The 17,869-nt window shown below is 41.0% G+C and overlaps 1 protein-coding gene across 1 annotated transcript in view; it reads right to left on the bottom strand.

Moving 5' to 3' along the window:
• zdhhc8b (zDHHC palmitoyltransferase 8b) overlaps positions 1-17,869 on the bottom strand; it is a 217,778-nt gene that overhangs the window by 25,588 nt on the left and 174,321 nt on the right. Inside the window, exon 2 of the mRNA XM_043715429.2 lies at positions 1,203-1,324. Within this exon, the coding sequence (XP_043571364.1) occupies positions 1,203-1,324 (122 nt within the window). The remainder of the gene's footprint in view (positions 1-1,202; positions 1,325-17,869) is intronic.

Below are 17,869 nucleotides of genomic sequence, written 5' to 3' on the forward strand. Positions count from 1 at the left end.
GCCGAAGGGCCTGTTTCCACACACTAAGTAAGTAATCTTTTTTTCTGACAATCGACAATGGTTTCATGGTCATCAGATTTTTAATTCCAGATTTTTATTGAATTCAAATTCCACCATTTGCTGAATTAACAGTCCAGCAACAAAATCACTAGGCTGCCCCACTAATGAACAGAGGGTCAAATACACTGCATTTCTTTCAGTAAAATTATGAATGAATTCCCCCACTTTAGCCTTCCTAAGCCCCTTGAACCCTTTTCCCTACCCAACCCTCACTGAGATCACTGATACCAAACTCATCTGAGTTCCATGGCAATCACGCTGCCTGTCGTCCCAGCAAAGATCACCATCTCACCTGGCACATCGGAGTGTACAAAACTATTGGCCAACAGCTCTCTAAGGTCGGACTTCTGTTGGAGTAAGGGACTCTAATTATAATGAGAGTAATATTGCTCTTGGCATTATGCTGCTGTGGGGGCAGCCAGTGGAACATGGATAGTGACTGCCCTGAGGGGGCATGTAAAATCTCGCCTCTGGTTGGGCGCATCCAGAAATACTGGAGGAAGTTCCAGAGATACAGTAGTGAAAGAACAGAATCAATACATTCAAGGTTCAACCATTCCTGGAGATCGGTGAGGATGGATGAGCAGGACTTAACTTTGAATGGGACTGAGATGGTGGAATTCTGAATGAAGCAGGTTTAGAAGCCAGCCATGAAAGCACTCTGTAAACTTATGCTTAGATATCACAAAGACCAGAAACGAGGGTGATGGACATGTGGCTTAGGGTGAAATAAGTTGAAATATGAAATTATCTCCGTTAAATTGGAAGAAAAAAAAAGTTCTGTCAATTAGGTTTAGCCTCACATACTGTTGCTAAGGGAAAATTAGGAGCAAGCCAAACAAGATCATGTTGACAGTAGTAAAATGGCACTTCGTAAGAATGTGGGAATTGAACAAAATGCTTAAGCAATTTTCTTAGAAACCCATTTAGAACATAGCTATTAATTTATAGAGAAAACGAGATTCTTTCATGTCCATTATGCATTATTATACACACACACATTAAGTTTAGACTAATGGTTGGTAAAGGTTCTAGTAAATTCATGTGGCCAGCACTAATGAAGTTCTGTAATGAGCAGCTCTTCACTCTTAAGTAGTGCAGAGACATTGCAAATTGTAGCCATACAATCTTTGTACACCAACCTCGTGGAAATACTCCAGGATCCATAAATGTTGCCATGCTGAAGTTTGCCAAAACAAACAGAAACAGGAGTCCATTGTAGACTGGAATTGCTGGAGAGATTTCTTTTGTTAGCCAAGGACACCTGTCAGAAACAAAATATGATACAGATTGGGAAATGAATTAAACAAGGCTTTCTGCTCTAATTTTCTGTCTGTCAATCCTGCTGGGCAAGTGAGAAAAGTGATTGTGCAGAGTTTCAACGTTCCCCATACACCCTTTAAACATATGCCAGGATGTTTGAAGGCTGTTAATACCTCTGGCACCCAGACACCAAGATAAATCTCATCCTCTGCCACAAGCAGCAAGTGGGGGAAATAACAATAAAGTAAATCTAGTCCTGATGAAAGCCGTAAAGGAGGAAAACACTTTTTGTTTCAAAAACTAGAAAATACAGTTTTAGTAGTTGCGGGTTATCAGTTGTTACATAATTCATGAATACTTTGGACATAGCAGTTTCAACACAAAAGCATATGCTGGTAATTGGAAATAAGAATTAAAAACCCAAAAAGATTACAAACTGGCAAAAAAATATTCTGCCTACAAAGCACAAGACATTCATAATAAGTTACTGAAAGAACAAAGTGTTAAACTTCTGTGCAATATTTTGCTTTATAATGCTATGAGGTAATTTGAGACATTTTATGTGATGGAGCTATATACAGGTTGTTGTTAAAACATGGTGAAATAGCATATTGCAAGTTATAATCAGTTTTTAAGAATTGAAGAACACTAGCAGTGCTCTCATTTTTCAGCGAATGAAGAATGACTATAGTTTCCAGGAAGCCCGAATTGTACAGAACAGACTTTTATAAATTATTCTCTGTACCTGTTCTTGACACTTGAATATGCTATTTACTTAGATCCCAAGCTTCTTTGAAGGTCTAAAAATTGGCTTTGTATCACAATTTTTTTTAAACACCTCCCACTAATTTTCTGCTGCTTCGACCCATTACTTGATTTGTTCTGTTTGCTGTGGACAAGTTATGGCTCATCCCATTGAAGCCAGTCTGAATTAAATTTGAAATTTAAGTAGTTGCATCATATTTCTCTCTTTCAAACACACTTTGAACTTGACCAAACTATGATCACTTTCAAAAAGTGGTGGCACTGTGGCTCACAGCGCCAGGGATCCAGGTATAAATCCACCCTCAGGGGACTGTCTGTGCCAAGTTTGCATTCTCCCAGTGTTTGCATGGGTTCCCCCAGGATGCTCCAGTTAACCCCTGTAGTCCAATGATGTGCAGGTTAGGTGAATAGGCCATGTGAAATTGCTCGTGGTGTCCAGTGACGTGCAGGCTAGGTGGATCAACCATGGGGAACGCAGGGTTACAGGGATAGAGTAAGGGGTTGGGTTTGGGTGAGATACTCTTTGGAGAGTTGGTGGGTTGAGTGGCAAGCTTCCCTACTCTAGGGATTCTATGAAAAAATTACAATTATTTTGAAAATTTTATGATTACCAGCCACCTCCAAGTGTGTTCCAGATAATGAAGTATTCTTTGAAGTAATATGAGGATAAGCTAGCCAGTAATATAAAGGAAGACTGTAAGAGTTTCTTCAGATATGTAAAGGGCAAAAGAGGCAAAAGTGGACACTGGGTCACTGGAAAAAGACACAGGAGAGATAGCAGTGGGAAACAAAGAAATGGCTGAGGTACTGAATAATTACTTCGGGTCAGTCTTTACAGTGCAAGACACAGGTAACTTCCCAAAACATTAGAGAGTCAGGAGCAGAGCTAAATGTGGTGGCCATCACCTGGACCAGATGGACTACACCCCAGAGTTCTAAGGGGGATAGCTGAAGAGATAGTGGAGGCATTAGTGGAAATCTTTCAGGAATCACTAGAACCAGGCAGGGTCCCAGAGGACAGGAAAATTTTTAACATGACACCCTGTTTAAAAAGAGAATAAAAGCAGAAGATGGAAAATTATAGACCAATTAGCCTAACCTCAGTCGTGGGTAAGATCCTGGAATTCATCGTGAAGGATGAGATTTCTGAACACTTGGAAGTGTATGGTAAAATAGGGCAAAGTCAGCATGGTTTCATCAAGAGTAGGTCATGCCTGACAAATCTGCTGGAATTCTTTGAGGAAGTAACGAATAGATTAGACCAAGGAGAACAAATTGATGTTATCGACCTGGACTTCAAGAAGGCCTTTGACAGGGTGCCACACAGGAAGCTAATGAGTAAGATAAGGGTCTATGGTGTTAGAGGCAAGGTGCTAGCATGGATACCAGCACAGAGTGGGGATAAAAGGGTCCTTCTCAGGGTGGCAGCCAGTAACGGATGGTGTTCTGCAAGGGTCAATGTCAGGACCACAACTTTTCACTTTATACATTAATGATCTAGATGAAGGAACTGAGGGCATTCTGGCTAAGTTTGCAGATTACACAAAGATAGGTGGAGGGACAGGTAATATTGAGGTGGTAGAGAGGCTGCAAAAGGATTTGGACAGGTTAGGAGAGTGGGCAAAGAAATAACAGATGGAATACAATGTGGGAAAGTGTGAGGTTATGCTCTTTGGTAGGAAGAACAGACACATGGACTTTTTTCTAAATGGGGAGAAAATTTAGAAGTCTGAAGTGCAAAGAGACTTTGGATTTCTAGTCCAAGATTCTTTCAAGGTAAACTTGCAGATTGAGTCAGTAGTTAGGAAGGCAAATGCAAAGATGGCATTTATTTCAAGAGGAATTGAATATAAAAGCAGGGATGTACTTCTGAGGATCTACAAGGCTCTGGTCAGGCCACATTTTGAGTATTATGTGCAGTTTTAGGTCCCATATTTCATGAAGAATGTACTGGCCCTGGAGCATGTTCAAAAGAGACTCATTAACAGGATACTGATTAAGGATGATCAGCCATGATCATATTGAATGGTGGTGCAGGCTCGAAGGGCAGAATGGCCTACTCCTGCACCTATTGTCTATTGTCATGAGTATGATCCCAGGAATGAACAGCTTAACATGAGGAACATTTGTGGACTCTGGCTCTATATTCAATGGAGTTTAGGATGAGGGGGTGATCTAATTGAAACTTACAGAATACTTAATGGCCTGGACAGAGTGGATATTGGGAAGATGATGTTTCCATTGGGAGAAGTCACACTTCAGGCGACTCCAATACACTATAGACACTCGCTCTCTCTCTCTCTCACACACACACTCCTTCAGACCCACACACTCACACAGACACCCAAACTCTCCCTCTCACGGACTTATACCCCATTACACTCACACACACTGACGGACACTCACATCCACATCCACACACACATTCATTCAGTTTCCCCTGCACACACCCACACACACATAAATTTGTTGGGTGAATTTGTACTTGCAGAATTACATTTTATTTTGCTCAAATCCATGTAACATTCTGTAATCCCACTTTAGAAAAACAATCAATCAGTCTGACCTGACACAGAGAGACTTTAACTTCACACCTTCAATGCATTATCTGAGCTGAGATGACACCTTTTATTAAAAGCTATCTTGAGAATGTAAGTTTAAAGGAATTCTGGGATTTACATATGAAGGAACTGAAACTAACATGGTCATTCTAAAAGATGAAAGAATTAAGCTAAATTTGTTAACATTACATTCCATAACACTGCAATCCTGTTGCTAGAATGTCTGTGTCTTATGATTCTGCTCCACAACCACCCAATGAAGAAGCAGCACTTCAAAATCTAGTGATTCCAAATAAACCTGTTGGACTATAACCTGGTGTTGAGTGATTTTTAACATCAGCCATAATCTAATTGCATGGTGGACCAGGCTCGAGACGCTTCGCAGTATCTTTCAGTTTCTATGATAGTCAGACACCTAGTATACTTAAGAGGGAAATCAGGAGGGCAAAAAGGGGACATGAGATAGCTTTGACAAACAGGGTTAAGGAGAATACAAAGGGTTTTTATGAATACATTAAGGACAAAAGAGTAACCAGGGAGTGAATAAGGCCCGTCAAAAATCAGCAGGGCAGCCTTTGTGCGAAGCCGCAGGAGATGGGGTAAGATATTAAATGAGTGTTTTCCATCACTGTGGAGAAGGACATGGAAGATATAGAATGTAGGGAAATAGATGGTGACATCTTGAAAAATGTCCATATTACAGAGGAGGAAGTGCTGGATGTCTTGAAGCACATAAAGATGGATAAATCCCCAGGACCTGATCAAGTGTACCCTAGACCTCTGTGGGAAGCTAGGGAAATGATTGCTGGGTCCCTTGCTGAGATACTTGTATCACTGATAGCCACAGGTGAGGTGCCAGAAGACTGAAAGTTGGCTAACATGGTACTATTACTTAAGAAAGGTGGTAAGGACAGGCCAGGGAACTGTAGATCGGTGAGCCTGACACCGGTGCTGGGCAAGTTGTTAGAGGGAATCCTGTGGGACAGGATTTACCTGTATTTGGAAAAGCAAGGACTGATTAGGGATAGTCAACATGACTTTGTGCACGGGAAATCATGTCTCACAAACTTGATTGAGTTTCTGAAAAAGTAACAAAGGGGATTAATGAGGGCAGAGCGGTGGACGTGATCGATATGGACTTCAGTAAGGCGTTCGACAAGATTCCCCATGGGAGACTGGTTAGCAAGGTTAGATCTCATGGTAAACAGGAAGAACTAGCCATTTGGATACCGAACTGGCTCGAAGATAGAAGACAGAGAGTGGTGGTGCAGAGGTGTTTTTCAGATTGGAGGCCTGTGACCAGTGGAGTGCCACAAAGATTGGTGCTTGGTCCACTATTGTTTGTCGTTGATATAAATGATTTGGATATGAACATAGGAGGTATAGTTAGTGAGTTTGCATATGACATCAAATTTGGAGGTATAGTGGACAGTGAAGAAGGTTACCTCAGATTACAACGGGATTTTGATCAGATGGGCCAATGGGCTGAGGAGTGGCAGGTGGATTAATTTAGATAAATGTGAGGTGCTGCATTTTGGGAAATCTTAGCAGCACTTGTACACTTAATGGTAAGGTCCAAGGGAACGTTGCTGAACAAAGAGACCTTGGAGTGCAGGTTCTTAGCTCCTTGTAAGTGGAATCACAGGTAGATAGGATAGTGAAGAAGGCATCTGGTCTGCTTTCCTTTATTGGTCAGAGCATCAAGTTTAGGAGTTGGGAGGTCATGCTGCAGCTGTATAGGACATTGGTTAGGCCACTTTTGGAATATTGCATGCAATTATGGTCTCCTTCCTATATGAAGGATGTTGTGAAACCTGAAAGGGTTCAGAAAAGATCTACAAGGATGTTGCCAGGGTTGGAGGATTTGAGCTATACGGAGCGGTTGAATAGGCTGGGGCTGTTTTCCATGGAGTGTCGAAGGCTGAGGGATGACCTCAGAGGTTTATAAAATCATGAGAAGCATGGATAGGATAAATAGACAAAGTCTCTTCCCTGGGGTCGGGGAGTCCAGAACTAGAGGGCATAGGTTTAGGGTGAGAGGAGAAAGATAAAAAAGGGACCTAATGGACAACCTTTTCACGCAGAGGGTGGGGTGCGTGTATGGAATGAGCTGCCAGAGGAAGTGGTGGAGGCTGGTACATTCCAACATTTAAAAGGCATCTGGATGGATATATGAATAGGAAGGGTTTTGAGGGATATGGGCCAAGTGCTGGCAAATGGGACTAGATTAGGTTGGCATGGACAAGTTGGATCGAAGGGTCTGTTTCTGTGCTATACATCTCTATGACTCTATGACAAGGACTTTAGTTTGACAAGTGGGATTTAAGGTCGTGTCTTTGAAATCGAAAAGAGGGTATTGTGAATAGAACTTTATGGAGTTGGATGGGAAGCTGAATGGGGGTGGAAATGAGAAAGAAGTGGGAATTTAAAACAAAAAGTTCTTTGTCTTGCAACAAAAGGGATCCATTCAGATTAGTGGGGGCGGAATGAATATTGCAAATTCACCAGGGTGAACAACCTCTGAAAGAGAGCAAGATTGTTCAAACTAATTACTTAGACCCATATCCTCCTTTAAAATGCCATTCATTAGATGTTACTGTTTCTGATTATTTTCTGAGTCTTCATGGTAAGGGGTTTAAGTATTTTCAGTATTGTGTGTCATAGAAGTACGCACTTTATAAGAGACTTTTTACCTTCAATCCCTGTTCACTTGCACATTGTTTCACAGACCAGAACACATTCGGCAAAAGTAAATAACAGACTTTTCAATGCCTCCAGAGCTGGATAAACACTGAAACGCAAAATCTAAGCATATAATTTCGAAGTTATTTCAGTTTAGAAAGCTGAATTTGTTGGATCGGTTCTGAAGTCTGGGTTCTCCACCTTAAAGGCTCTCTGATGGGTGGGGATTTTAATGACCAACAGCTAATGTAAAATATCACTTTGCTCTTATTTTACTGAGATGACATCTGCTCTGCCTTTTTTGAATTTTAACTGGTGAATCATTCAGACCTCAGCAATGGAGACAGATGTTTTGGCAGTTGAAAGAAAGGGTCGTCTGGCATGTATTACCTGGGGTGTGTAGCCAGCTGTTGTTGTTCAAAATGTTTTCCTACTACTTTTGCTTAAAAGAAAAGGGAAGATATTATTAGTAGTTACTGATTTCAAAGTTTTGAAGACCAATTTGTTTTTCTAAAGACTGATTGATCTCCTGTGGTGGAACATGCTGAATTAAGAATTCGTAGAAATTAAATAGCCCGACATTTATTGCCCGACAAAATTTTATCCTTGTAAGTATTATTCTTTTGAAACGGATTTTTAAGCCTGCCTCCGCATTCTCTTTGCGCTTTTATCATGTGACCTTACTGGTCACTTACTGCAATTTTTTCCCCTGTTTTTAGCAAATAGAAATTTCCAGCTCAAGATGAAATTTCTGTTCTATTCCGCTGCTCTCAATAGGTCTTCCCTTATATCCCATTCAATTACTTTTTCATTCATTTCTTGATGATTTTTCACAGTTTTTGATTGTTTCACCTATATCTAATAAAGACATCATTTTTACCTCTCTGGTGCCAACTGATGTTACAATTTCAAGTTCCTTCTTGCCTGTCTCCCCATGTGCAGTAAAATGGAAAAATTTGTATGGATATTTTGCTTCAAATCTTAGATTGAACATAGTGAACAAACAACTATTTAAGTGGTTAAAGAGCTTGAAAAGTTTGGAGGACTTCAATTGAATATTCAATGTTGAGTTACTCAATTTTGTTTTGTTCGATGAAAGCATGCATTATATCTGTTGTCCTCTGAACATGCATACAAATTTCATTATGGTGCAATTTATGAGTAGAATTGGTATTTTGTTTTTGCATTTGACAGCAGAAAACAGTTTTGTGCATAAGACAGAACAGCAGAACTAGGCCATTCAGCCCCAACAGTCTACTTTGCCATTCAATGAGATTATTTTGATCTGATAATCCTCAACTCCAGTCTCCTGCCTTATCATTATTATCTTTGATTCCATTACTAGTTGAAATTCTATCTATCTCAGCCTTGAATATACTTAAGAATGCAGCCCTCTGCAGTAAAGAAATCTACAGATTCACCATCCTCTGAAAGGTCTTTGGGGAGGGGAGGGGGGGCGGGGTGGTTTTCACCTACTTTAAATGGATAACCCTTCTCTGAGCTGATTGTTGGGGATACACATTGAAAAGAAAGCTGAACTTATAGGCCACACCAGGTAAGGTTTACAGATTTCCTTCCCTAAATGATGTTAGTGAACCAGATGGGGTTTTTAATGTTAATTGACCATTGTTACATGGTTACCATTAGACTAGCTTTTAATTGCAGATTTTATTAAATTCCAATTTCACCATCTAGTGTGGTAGGATTCAAATCCATGTTCCCAGGCCTGTATTTATTATTAGTCCAGGCCTGCAAATGTGCAAATTAATAGTAAATGAAACCAAAACTTTACAGTTGAATGCTTGAGAATTCATGGGTGCACTAAATGGCTGATATATGTTGTGTATGTAACAATTATCAGAATAGCTTTGGAGTGAACAGAGCTTTGTTGTTATGTTCAAGCAAGCGATAGCATAATTTTAGAATGAATTAGCAGACTTAGAGCCTTGTGTGGGTTCACTTTAATACAGCAAGCATGATTCCATCTCTACCTGAAGAAAACCAGGAAGTTTGATTGTCACTTGCCACTGTACCATAAGTTGTTATAAACTGCTGCACTGAGGTTGGAACATACAATGTGAAGTGTTGGTGCTTTCAGTCCCATTCCAATTCCACAGGTGACTAAAATACAGATGTCATTCTCAGATCTCGTGTTCTCTCACCTCTCAGAGATTGTTCAGACCTTATTGTTAAGGAAATTGCCTCAAGGTCACTTCAGACATCTTGAAATAGTTATCGAGTTGTACAGCATGGAAACAGACCCGTTGGTCCAACTCATCCACAATGACTAGATATCCCAATCTGATCTCGTCCCATTTGCCAGCATTTGGCCCATATCCCTGAGAACCCTTCCTATTCATATACCCATCCAGGTGCCTTTTAAATGTTGTAATTGTACCTGCCTCCACCACTTCCTCTGATAGCTTATTCCGTACATGTACCACCCTCTGCAAGAAGACCGTTGTCCCTTTGGTCCCTTTCATATCTTTTCCTTCTCACCTTAAACCTATCCCCTCTCGTTTCGGATTCCCCTACCCTGGGGAAAAGACCTTTGGTATTCACTCTATCCATGCCCCTCTTGATTTTCTACCCTTCTATAAGGTCATGCCTCAGCCTGCAATGCTCCTGGGAAAATAGCCCCAGTCTAATTGAGCTTCTCCCAGTAGTCCAAATTAAGGTTACAAACAGAATGAATGGTCATTACCAAATTGTTTTTGAGTGAATATGCTGTGTGCAAATTGGCTACTGCAATTCCTACATTTCAATAGTGACTACACTTCATAAGACCATAAGACATAGCAGCAGAAATTAGGCCACTCAGCCCATCATGTCATCGAGGAACATTGAGTTCTCCAATTTCAAATAACCTCCCTCCCCAGCCCCTTCCCCCTCGCCAAGGTTGGAGGATTTGAGCTATTGGGAGAGGCTGAACAGGCTGGGGCTGTTTTCCCTGGAGCGTTGGAGGCTGAGGGGTGACCTTATAGAGGTTTACAAAATTGAGGGGCATGGATAGGGTAAATAGGCAAAGTCTTTTCCCTGGGGTCGGGAGTCCAGAAATAGATGGCATAGGTTTAGGGTGAGAGGGGAAAGATATAAAAGAGACCTAAGGGGCAACTTTTTCATGCGGGGGGTTTGTGTGTGGAATGAGCTGCCAGAGGAAGTGGTGGAGGCTGGTACAATTACAACATTTAAGTGGCATTTGGATGGGAATATGAATAGGAAGGGTTTGGAGGGAAATGGGCCGGGTCCTGGCAGGTGGGACTAGATTGGGTTGGGATATCTGGTCGGCATGGACGGGTTGAACCGAAAGGTCTGTTTCCATGCTGTACATCTCTATGTGTTTAAGCTTTTGCATCTTCTGCCTAACAGAAGATTCATGTAGATATACAATAGAGAAAAACACCCTTTGGTCCAACTTGTCCATGCTGACCAGATATCCTAAATAATTCTAGTCCCATTTGCCAGCATTTGGTCTACATTCTTCTAAACCCTTCCTATTCATATACCCATCTAGATGCCTTTTAAATGTTATAATTGTACCAACCTCCACCACTTCATTCCATACAATCATCACCCTCTGCATGAAAAAGTTGCCCCTCAGGTCCCTTTTAAATCTTTCCCCTCTCACCTTAAACCTATGCCCTCTAGCTTTGGACTCCCCTATTCTGGGGAAATGCCCTTGTCTATTCGCCCTATCCATGTCCCTCATGATTTTAAACCTCTATAAGGTCACCCCTCAACCTCCAACATGCCAGGCAAAGTACCCCTTTCCTATTCAGCCTATCCCTATAGCTCAAACCCTCCAACCCTGGAAACATCCTTGTAAATCTTTGAGGCCTTTTAAGTTTCACAACATCTTTCATTTAGGAGGGAAAGACCAGAATTGCACACAGTATTCCATTAGTGGCCTAACCGATGCCCTGTACAGCTCCAACATGAGCTCCCAACGCCTATACTCAATGCACTGACCAGTAAAGGCAAGCATATCAAATACCTTATTCACTATCCTATTTGTCTGTGCCTTTCAAGATCCAGCACCACCTCCTCTGTAATATGGACATTTTTCAAGATGTCACCACCTATTTCCCTATATTTGACATCTTCCATGTCCTTTTCCACAGTAAATACTGATGCAAAATACTCATTTAGTATCTCCCCCATCTCCTGCAGCTGCACACGTAGGCTGCCTTGCCGATCTTAGAGGGGCCCTATTCTCTCCCTTGTTACCCTTTTGTCCTTAATGTATTTGTAGATTCTCTTGGTATTCTCCTTAACCCTATATGCCAAAGCTATGTTCCTTTCTTGCCCTCCTGATTTCCCTCTTCAGTATACTCCTACTGTCTTTATACTCTTAAGGATTCATTGGATCTCTACTGTCTGTACCTATTTCTTCTTAGTTTTGGCCAAAACCTTAATTTCTCTCATCATCAAGTATTCCCTACATCTACTAGCCTTACCCTTCACCTGAACAGGATGTGCAATCTCTGGACTCTTGTTAGCTAATTTTTGGAAACTTCGCATTTTCCAGCCATCCTTTTAAATCCAAACATCCGCCCCCAAGTTCTTGCCTTGCACTGTGAAAATTTGTGTTCCTCCAATTTAGAACTTTATCTTTTAAATCTGGACCATCCTTTTCCATCACTACTTTAAAACTTATAGAATTATGGTCACTGGCCCAAAAATGCTCCCCTACTGACACCTCAGTCACCTGCCCTGCCCAAGAGTAGGTCAAGTTTTGCACCTTCACGAGTAGGTACAACCACATACTGAATCAGAAAATGTTCTTGTACACACTTAAAATTCCTCTCTATCCAAGTCCTTAACATTATGGCAGTCCCAGTCTATTTTTGCAAAGCTAAAATCCCCTACCCATAACCGCCCTATTATTCTTAGAGATAGAAGAACTCCTTACAAATTTGTTTCTCAATTTCCCACTGACTTGTTTTTTGGGGGAGTGGGAGAAATCTATAGTATAATCCCAGTAAGGTGATCATCAGTTACTTATTTCTCAGTTCTAACTTCTCTGGATGTATTTCCAGGAATATCTGAAGTACAGCTGTAATGTTATTCCTAATCAAAAACACCAATCTCCCTCCCTCCCTTCTCCTCTTTCTATCCTTCCTATAGGATCTATGTTCTGGAACATTAAGCTGCCAGCTCTGTCCATCCCTGAGCCATGTCTCTGTACTTGTCCATCCTTGAGCCATGTCTCCATAATTGAGGTTGGAAGAGATTATAACTGGATTGGGAGAGTTCTTTGATGATGCCGGCTGCCTCTCTGCAGCAACAACTAATGCAGGTGGAGTCAACGGAAAGAAGGTTGGCTTGTGTGGTGGTCTGGGCTAGGTTTATAATTTTCTGTAGTTTCTTACAGTCCTGAGCAGTTGCCAGATCAAGCTATGATGCTTTCAGATAGAATGCCTTCTGTGGAAGTATCTGTAAAAGTAGGTGAGGGTCCCAGTTGTTGCCATATATGAAAGCAGACATGATTCAGAGATGCCGGTGTTGGATTGGGGTGTACAAAGTTATAAATCACACAACACCAGGTTATAGTCCAACAGGTTTAATTGAAAGCACACTAGCTTTCGGAGCGACGCATCAGTCAATCACCTGATGAAGGAGCATCGTTCCGAAAGCTAGTGTGCTTCCAATTAAACCTGTTGGACTATAACCTGGTATTGTGTGATTTTTAACTATGAAAGCAGAGATAGACTGCTTCAGTATCGAAGTAGCGAATGGTGCTAAACATTGAGCATTCATCAGCAAACTTCTGACTTCACAATGGAGGGGTCATTGATAACGCAGGTGAAAATGGTTGGGCCAAGACATTTGCAGGAGGAACTCCTGCAGTGATGTTCCAGGACTGAGATGCAACTATCATGCATCATCCTTTGTGCTAAATATGCTCCCAATTAGTGGAGTTTTCTCCTGGTTTCCCCTGACTCTAGTTTCTGTAGGGCTCTGTCAGGCCACACTATCAAATGCTGCCTTAGTATTAAGGGCAATGACTCTCACTTTATCTCTGGAATTCAGTTCTTTTGTCCATGTTTGGACCAAGACTGTAATGACATCAGGAGCTGAGAGAGATTCTGGTCAAATCAAAATTAGGCAATGAAACAATTGTTGAACAAGAGCTTCTTGATAGCACTGATGATGACCCCTTTCATCATTTTTCTGATAATCAAGAATAGACTGATGGGGCTGTAACTGATTAGGTTGAATTTCTTGCTTTTTCTGGACAGGATATTCACTTGCAAATTTCCATATTGTTGGATAAATGTCAGTGTTGTAGATGTACTGAAACAACTTTCGGCACTAATCTTCAGCATTACTGAAACAATATTGTCAGTGCCCAAAGCTTCTGTCATAATTGTCTCTCAAGGTGGCTTCATGGTCATTTAGCTCAAATAACATGACTTCTTATAAACACTGTTTGAAACTAAATGTACAAAATGACTTTGACCTTTCAAAAATAAAATCAAATTTTCAAAGAATTTCAAAACCAATATCTGATTTTTCTCCATTCTATAACCCAGACATTTAAGGAGGTTATGAATTTTCATTATAATATCATGGAGGAATCATCACAATATCATGTATGGCAGCAAAATAATTCATTAGGGAGGACACAGAATGGTATCAAAAAGGTGTTTACTTTCTTTTGGTTCAGTGTAGTCAGGTGATTTGGAGAGGAAACAGGAGATTGTATAACGATATGTGCATTTAAAACGGATTTGTTCTGTTCTGTTTCTTTTGGAGGGGTCTTGTGAATCTGGTGCTGAGATATCTGCTCCATGGAATGCAGAATAAATAGTTTTGATTTTTTTAAAAATTAGACAAAAGAAGCGGAGTGAACGGAGTCAAGCTCACATCGACCCAGGGAGTTTTAGTTTTGCTTCAGTTGAAGTTGGGATTTTGGAGTTACAGCTCTCTCTCTCTCTGTCTCTGCTGCAAAAAAGCTCAAGTTCTCTCTTCGTTGCTAGATTCATTGTCGGGGTTCCTTCTCCTGGACTGAAGGAAATAGCAAGTGTGGGACATTATCTGGTCGAAAACAATTGGCAATAGGTAATGATGTTCTTTTTAAAAGCAGTGCACACAATGGGCTAAAAGGCCTCCTCTGCACCGTAAGATTCTATGATTGTGTGAAAGGGCCAACTGGGCTATTAGGTGTCCCGTTTCATGGTGGTCAGAAATTCATGATTGTTATGAAGGCCATTTTATTTTCAAGCCAATCCTTAAAACTCTACACTTTGCCCAAGTTTATTGGTAAGTGTAGTGCCCTTAGGACAAACGTGCTTCAAAAACACAAATTGTCGTTTGTTGCACTACTGTTTGAGACATCCCAATCAAAATATCATTGCCACATAAAATTACATTTTGCTTTTTCTCCTCTTCTTCAATAAAGGGAACTTTTTTGCATCTGACATGGTGCACTTAAACAGCTAATGGCTAAGGTCTATAAAATATAATAACGTTATGAGTTTCCTATGAATGGAGGAAGAACACCTCATCTTCCGCCTCGGAACATTTCAACCCCAGGGCATCAATGCACACTTCACCAGTTTCCTCATTTCCCCTTCCCCCACCTCACCCCAGTTCCAAACTACCAGCTCAGTACTGTCCCCATGACCTGTCCTACCTGCCTATCTTCCTTTCCACCTATCCACTCCACCCTCCTCTCTGACCTATCACCTTCATCCCACCCCCATTCACCCATTGCACTCTTTGCTACCTTTCCCCACCTTCCTCCCTGACTTATCACCTTCATCCCCACCCCCACTCACCTATTGTACTCTATACTACTTTCTCCCCACCCCCACCCTCCTCTCATTTATCTCTTCAGGCACTCTGCCTGTATTCCTGATGAAGAGCTTTTGCCCACAATGTTGATTTTCCTGTTCCTCGAATGCTACCTGAACTGCTGTGCTTTTCCAGCAGTGCACACAATGGGCTAAAAGGCCTCTTCTGCAACGTAAGATTCTATGATTGTGTGAAAGGGCCAACTGGGCTATTAGGCTGTCCTGTTTCATGGTGGTCAGAAATTCATGATTGCTATGAAGGCTATTTTATTTTCAAGCCAATCCTTAAAACTCTACACTTTGCCCAAGTTAATGGGTAAGTGTAGTGCCCTTAGGACTACACTCTAATCCAGAATCTGGTTTCCAGCATCTGCAGTCATTGTTTTTACCTTGTTTTTTCCTCTGAACGTGGCTTGGCTCATTTATACAGTGTAATGCACACTAGATACTTTGTGAAGAAAAAGTTAACTGTCGCATATTACACACACAACTGAGAACCCGGTCTCTTTCGGGAAATCTAATATTGCGGTTTCATCTTGAATTACATCGCTTCGAATTACACAAATATCTTTATTGTAGTCACAAGATTACTGTTTTGCAGTTTTTTCATTTTGCTCTCAAAACAGTGCCTTGGCCAATCTTCATAAATTAATGATGGGAAATTGCCACATAATTGAAATAAACACCTCCTTAAATTCTCCAAAGAAAGGTTAAAGAATTATTAACCTACAGAACATGGAGTTTAATTAGCTTCTAATATCAAATCTCTTGATTACACTGGGCTTAAAGAAAACATGCACTTTTGAAAACACGTTCAATTTTGTCCCAAACCAATTAGTTCTTTCTCACCACTAAAGGCACTGATTCTTGTTGAATCAGGTAAAATCAAGGTCCTATAGCTGATGACAGCATGCTAATGCACAAGGGGATGCTCCACTATTTAATATGTCAGCACAAGATTTTACATTAAAAATAGCATTGTAGTCAAACATAGTCCTGTACTAAGAACACGCCATCACAATCAGCAGTAATAACCCTGTCAACTGCTTTCTTCCTTTGATCGGGTCACTTCAATCATTCAACCTCCTTTTCACCACCGATACTCAACTAGTTCATATAATCCAGCAACTGGTTCTTATTACAGAGCTATACAAGGTGACACTTTTGCCCAAATAAGGCATTAGAAAAGCCGTGATTAATATTAAAGGACAAAAATTTTCTATTTGAAATTCACTACGGTTTTCCCTTCCTGTGTCTCCTCAGTTGTTTTAAAATCTTCTCTCAAGGTGTAGACAACACAAGAAAGGCCATATTTAATAGGAACATAGAACAAAGAACATTACAGCACAGTACAGGCCCTTCAGCCCCCGATGTTGCGCCGCCCTGTCATACTAATCTGAAGCCCATCCCACCTACACTATTCCATGTACGTCCAAACAGGAGAAACAGGAGCAGGCCATCTAGCTCCTATAGCCAGTTTCCTCATTCAGTATGGTTGATATGTGGCCTAACTCTTATAAAACTGCCTTTGGCTTAATACCTTGCCGAAAAAAGAATTCAAGATTTAAAATTAACATCTGATCCAGCATCCACTGCTGTTTGTGGAAGAGAGTTCCAAACATCTAAGACCTTTTGTTTGTAGAAGTACTTCCTAACATCTCTCCTGAACAGTCTGGCCCTGATTCTCAGACTGTGTCCCCTACCAGTGGAATAGTTTATCTTTATCTACCTGGTCTTTTCCTGTTAATATCTTGAAGTCTTCGATTGGATCATCCCTCAACCTTCTAAATTCTACAAAAATCAGACCTAATTTGTACAATTACTCCTCAGAACTCAACCCTTGAAATGTAGGTATCATTTTTGTAAATTTACAATTGTACTCCAAGGCCAATATATCCTTCCTAAGGTCATACCGTCAGAGTATGACAGCAGGGAAAGAGGCCTTTCAGTCCAAACTGGTCCACACTGACCATGGTGCCCACTCAGCTAGTTCCAACTGCCCCCATTTGGCCCATATGCCTCCAAACCCTTCCCATTCATGTACCTATCCAAATGCTTAAATGTTGCTTTTGTGCCTGCCTCAGCCACTTTCTCTGGCAGCCTATTCCATATACACACCATTCTGTCTGAAGTTCCGCTTCAGATCCTTCCTTCCTAAATCTTTCCCTTCCCATCTTAAAACTAAGCCCGCTAGTTTTTAATTCCCCTTCCCTGGGAAAAAGACAATATTAGCATTCATCCTATCTATGCTCCTCATGATTTTACACACCTCAGTAAGGTAACCCTTTTTCCTTGGAATGTAGGAGATTGAAGTCCTATCCTAGCTAACCTTCCCCTTTAACTCAAGTCTACTAGCCCTGGCAACATCCTCGCAAATCTTCCTTGCACTTTTTCCAGTTTAACTATGTCTTTCCTATAACAGGCGGACCAAAACTGTACACAACACTCCAAGTGCAGCTTCACCAACAACTTATACGACCTAACAATGTCCTTATTCCGATACTCAATGCCTCGACTGATGAAGGCCAGCATGTTAAGTGCCTTCTTCACCATCTTGCCTACTTGTGACGTCACTTTCAACAAACTACGTATTTGCCCAGATCTGCTCACAGTACCCCAAATTTTGTATAGCTTTTGTATAAGGGCTTCGTATAAATACAGCACAATTTCTGCATTCTTACAGCCAGCCAATGAAAACCCAATTAATGCCCAGCCCCAATTGCTTTGAAAAGTTGGTAA

Source organism: Chiloscyllium plagiosum, unplaced genomic scaffold (assembly GCF_037043375.1).
Source record: "Chiloscyllium plagiosum isolate Xiang-an unplaced genomic scaffold, Cpla_swu_hap1 HiC_scaffold_24, whole genome shotgun sequence".
Lineage (NCBI taxonomy): Eukaryota > Metazoa > Chordata > Chondrichthyes > Orectolobiformes > Hemiscylliidae > Chiloscyllium > Chiloscyllium plagiosum.